We start from the raw sequence: 4984 nt of genomic DNA on the forward strand, positions 1-4984 counted from the left end.
AAACACAATAAAATTTAAAATATATATACATATATATATATATATATATGTGATTTGAACCCACCCAGCTGTACTATCTGTCTACCTACTGAGGTGCCTCTGGATGAGTTTGAACCATCAACCTCCCAGCTAGTAGTTGAGTGCTTAACTGTGCTACCCAGGGAATCCTTCTTAATTGTTACGGTTGTCTAATTGCCAGCCTTCCCCACCTGGCTAGCATCTACCTGAGGGCAGAGACCAGTCTAATAACAATTGGGTCTTCCAAGCCAAGCACAGATCCTGAACACAGGAGACACTCAGTATTTGTTAGATGAATCATAAGTTAATTTATTCATCAACTCTTTATCCACAAGGGTCAATGTATTCTTGAATCTCTTTCCATCTCCCCCTTAGCTGCTGGCTCCACTCAGACAAAGGATTTATATGGACCTTCCTTGGACCTGTGTGCACCATCTTCTCTGTGAGTGATGATATCAGTGCTTCCTTACTGCCCAGCTGAGTGTCATTCAAAGGACAGGTGTATAAGGAGAGTTAGAGATAGAGTGACCAATTCTTCCAGTTTTCCTTGGAATGGAAAGTGGGTCTTTTCATTTTAAACCAGGGCTGAGGGGTTTCATGAGATGAGGGACTAGGTCACCCTAGTTACAGCACAGTTATGTCCCTGAGTTACTGTGTGTTTGGTTTGGTTTCCTCTGATTGCTGCAAAATAAAAGAAATTCTTATATGCTGGTGTTGGGTGGGCTAGAAGAAAGGGCTAGAAGAAAGGTTTAACAGGTGTGAAATTTATTCAATATATATTGTGGGGTTTCTGCAGATGAATTTGGCTTTCTTTCTGATGACATTCTGGATTGCGAAAAACAAACTCACCTGGCTCAGCGGGGATGTGTCTACCCTCCAGAACACAAGGTAAGATGCAGCAGAGGGTGCACACCCCAGACAAGGTGCATTCCAAGGAGCTCCATGTAGCTCCAAGCTGCTGATATCCCTTCTTAGGGCTTCTGAGGACCCCAGAGGAGAAGAGTGTGGCCACCCCTCTTTGGCTGCCAGCTCAGATACTGTGGTTTCCAACTGACACCCAAGACAAAAATATTCCATCTGTCCATAACCCCAGCATGCAACCCCCGAAGCTACAGAGAGAATTGACTCTGGTCCAGTTAACAGGGACTATTTGTCAATCCAGTGTCAAAGGTCCAAAGAACATTCATAACTTTATGAAGCTCCTGGGAAAATATATAACCATTGCCAGAACCCAGCGTGCCCTTTCATGCCCTCACCTCCATTCATGTTCAAGTTCTTCTCTCTACCTACCCCACTCCTCCACCCGGTGAAATCAGGTTCAGTATCTTTATATCACATCCTCTAGGAGGAATTCGTTGTCCTTTGCTTTCCTCAAACTTGTTCAGAATTAATGGGCTGTATGGGAAAAGGAGGAGCCCTGGTGACACAGTGGTTAAAAGTTCAACTGCTAACCAAAAGGTCAGCAGTTCAAATCCACCAGCTTCTCCTTGGAAACCCCATGGGGCAGTTCTACTCTGTCCTATAGGGTCGCTATGAGTTGGAACCAACTCGACAGCAACAGGTTTGGGTTTTGGTATTAGAAAAGGAAGGAGCCCTGGTTGTGCAGTGGTTAAGCACTTGGCTGCTAACCAAAAGGTCGGTGGTTCAAACCCACCAGCCACTCCACAGGAGAAAGACGTGGCAGTCTGCTTCTGTGAAGATTACATCCTTGGAAACCCCATGGGGCAGTTTTACTCTGTCCTGTAAGGTCTCTATGAGTCAGAATTGACTTTATGGCAATGGCTTTGGTCTTTCTGGTACTGCAAAAAGAGTCCCTGTGTGGAGCAAGCAGTTAAGCACTCAACTACTAATCAAAAGCCTGCAAGTTTGAACTCACCCAGCAATGCCGCAGAAGACAGGCCTGGTGATCTGCTTTCATAAAGATTGCAACCAAGAAAACCCTATGGAGTAGTTCTACTCTGTAATACATGGGGTCATCATGAATCAGAATTGACTCCAGGGGAACAAGTTTTTTTTTTTTTTTTTTAAATTCTGGGAAAAACATGTTCTGGATCAGTTCACCGACAGAGTAAGGACAGGAATAGTCCTGGATAGGAGCCAGGCAGTGGTAACTTGCAATTCACAAACATTGTAAGTGACTATTTGTTTCTCTCTTCCACTAGACTGTAACCTCTAGAAAAAACAGAAATTGTATCTTTCTCATGCTTGTTCCCAGGCCCCAGCACAGAGCCAGGTGCAGAGTAAAAAAAAAAAAAAAATCCACTTGCCTTAGGGTCGATTCAGACTCATGGTGGCCCCGTGTGTGTCAGAGCACAATTGTGCTGCATAGGGTTTTCAATGGCTGGTTTTTCAGAAGATTACCAGGACTTTCTTCTGAGGCACCTCTAGGTGAACTCAAACTGCCAAACTTTCAGTTAGAGGCAAGCATGTTGACTGTTTGCACCACCCAGTGAATCCAGGGGCATAGTACATCCTCAGTAATGTCAGTTGAATAAAATTAGGAGTTACATGAAATAGTATAATTCTTTTGAAACCCACATTATGAAGTGTCATTATCCTACTCAGTCCACAGCAAAATGCCATTGTGGAACCAAGTGGCTTTTCCTTTGGGAGAATCATGGACAGTGAAGGCCAAGGCTGATCACAACTCAGTCTGAAAATTCATCACCAAGGCAGGAGGGCAAGGACATCCATGGGGTAGGGATGAGAATGGCCTTGATTTTGGCTCTCTGGATGCATCACAGGGATCCTTTCTCATCCTTACCAGGATGCTGACATTTAAAACGATAGCTCAACTCTTCATTCTGGGCTGAACCTGGTGTCTGGGCATCCTGCAAGTGGGCCCAGATGCCCAGGTCACGGCCTACCTCTTCGTCATCATCAACAGCCTGCAGGGCATCTTCATCTTCCTAGTGTACTGCCTCCTCAGTCAGCAGGTACCACTGCCCAGCTCCCGCCCAGGACTATTCTTGTCCTCCCCCCCTCAGTGAGCTGACCCCAAACATGCTTTGCCTCTGCAGGTCTGGAAGCAGTACAGGAAATGGTTCAGAGGGATCAGGAAATTTAGAGCAGAATCTGAGATGTACATGCTCTCCAGCAGGGTCGTGTCTGACTCCTCCAAACCCAGCGTGGTAAGATCTTCATAGAGCACTTCACTAACCGATCCACTTGAGTAGCACATGCCTATCACACTGGAAAACATAAATCTACGGTAAATGATGCTCCAGTGGTGCTCACACTCCATTCATGCCTTGTCTCCCTTGAAGGCATTTCTCTCTCATTAACAAAGATCTTCTACTTTCACTCACTGGGTAACTGTTCTCACCTTGACCCTGCCACACGACCATCCCTTCATTCACCAAATGTTTTGGACAACCACTTGGGCCACACGTGGTGCATGTGCTGTTTAATTTTATTGAGTAAGAAGATACAAAACACTTATAAGCTGAGAAAGATGTTATGGTAAACTAAGCAAGAAGGAACTAGGGATCTGAAGCAGTGATGCACAGACTCTCAGAATCACAGCACTATCCTTTATCCCACAGTCACTGCATGCTACCCCCTAAATGAAGAGCAAAAAGTACATGATATATATAGTCATAAAAAGAAAGGAAAATAAGTATAAAGGTGAGAGTTTCTTTAAAAATCTGCATTAGTTCCTTGCATTTTCAACATCCACAAATACTGCCAAACCAGAGAGGAGAATCATATAGGGCATAGGATAAGTCCTGGCATATGAATAAGACTGAGCATTTGTAGGTTTACAAAACCTTTTCTCATGTTTTTGTTCACATGCTCGTCACAAGTGTTATCCCTAAATGTTCCTATCTGGAAGGCAAAGAAAGTAAGACTCATGAGGTTTATGTGAATTGTGCAAGGTCTTCAGTCTCTTCATTTTTACTCCCAACTTCAATTAGCCCACCAGTCTGTCTAGCAAGCCTTCCGCCTTTCTCTCATCCATTTGTTAGTCCACCCTCTACAAAGTGCTCCTTCCAACATTCTTCACTCTTCAAATGTCTCATCCTTCTAGTCTTCCCTCTTTACTAACAAGTGTTCTTACCACTCCTCACAGAGAAAATATAAGTCAGTAGGGTGACACTAGGTCAACTTTGGGCTCTTGGTCACAACAGCCGATTAGCATCTGTGCCCTTCTGTCCTCATTCCGTGTTGTTACCATAAATAGATAATGTTTGCGTCCTGATTTTTAAGGTTAATCCCTTCACCTACACCTTGGTTTCCAAACCACCTGCTTTCACAATAACTTTACATTATTACTCGTTCTGTCACTATCTATCTATCATCTATCTATCTATCTATCTATCATCTAGATATTATCTCTGGAATATTCAGTCTCACTTTCGCAAGAGTCATTCTCACCTTCATTGTAACAGACTGTCTCTCCTTTATTAAAAATCATTAATATTATATATTTTGGTCCCTCTTTCTCCCTCCTCTACCCACTCAAACTGGCTTTTGCCTCCATCATTGCACCAAAACAGCTCTTGCTTAAGCTTCCAATGAGCTGCATATCAGTGTATTAAATACATATTTTTGGTCCTCTTAGCAGCATTGGATGCTGTGGTTACTGCTTCCATCTTGAAACACTCTTCTTCTTTCCTTGGCTTCTTTGTTCCAACACTTCCTGGCTTTTCTCCTATCTCTCTAGTTTGGCTTTTTCATCTTCTTTATATTTCATCAATCTTTCTGGCTTGGTTCTAGAAACACTTTTATTCTCATTGCATACCCTACTCATAAACAATGTCTTCCACATCCAGGACTCAATGTGCCAAATAGAAGGAAATGACGACCAAATAGATTTCTCTATCTCTGAATTACCTGAGCTCAATTGTACTATTTCCATCGCCTAATTAATACCTCTATGTAAATATCTCAGAAGCAGCCCAGCTACACTTAACAGACCTTTTTATCTCTTTCACCAACCTAATCCTCTCCTGGAGCTCTGATG

General features: G+C 43.3%; 1 protein-coding gene across 1 annotated transcript in view; it reads left to right on the forward strand.

Annotated features, from left to right (window-relative positions):
* Positions 1-4984, forward strand: part of LOC101359335 (adhesion G protein-coupled receptor E2-like) — a gene marked incomplete at its 5' end in the record, with an annotated part of 43507 nt that overhangs the window by 33026 nt on the left and 5497 nt on the right. The window contains 4 exon segments of the mRNA XM_023724729.1: positions 394-460; positions 815-906; positions 2786-2954; positions 3039-3149. Of these exon segments, the coding sequence (XP_023580497.1) occupies positions 394-460; positions 815-906; positions 2786-2954; positions 3039-3149 (439 nt within the window).

This window comes from Trichechus manatus, unplaced genomic scaffold (genome assembly GCF_000243295.1).
Source record: "Trichechus manatus latirostris isolate Lorelei unplaced genomic scaffold, TriManLat1.0 scaffold00258, whole genome shotgun sequence".
NCBI classification, from domain to species: Eukaryota; Metazoa; Chordata; class Mammalia; order Sirenia; family Trichechidae; genus Trichechus; species Trichechus manatus.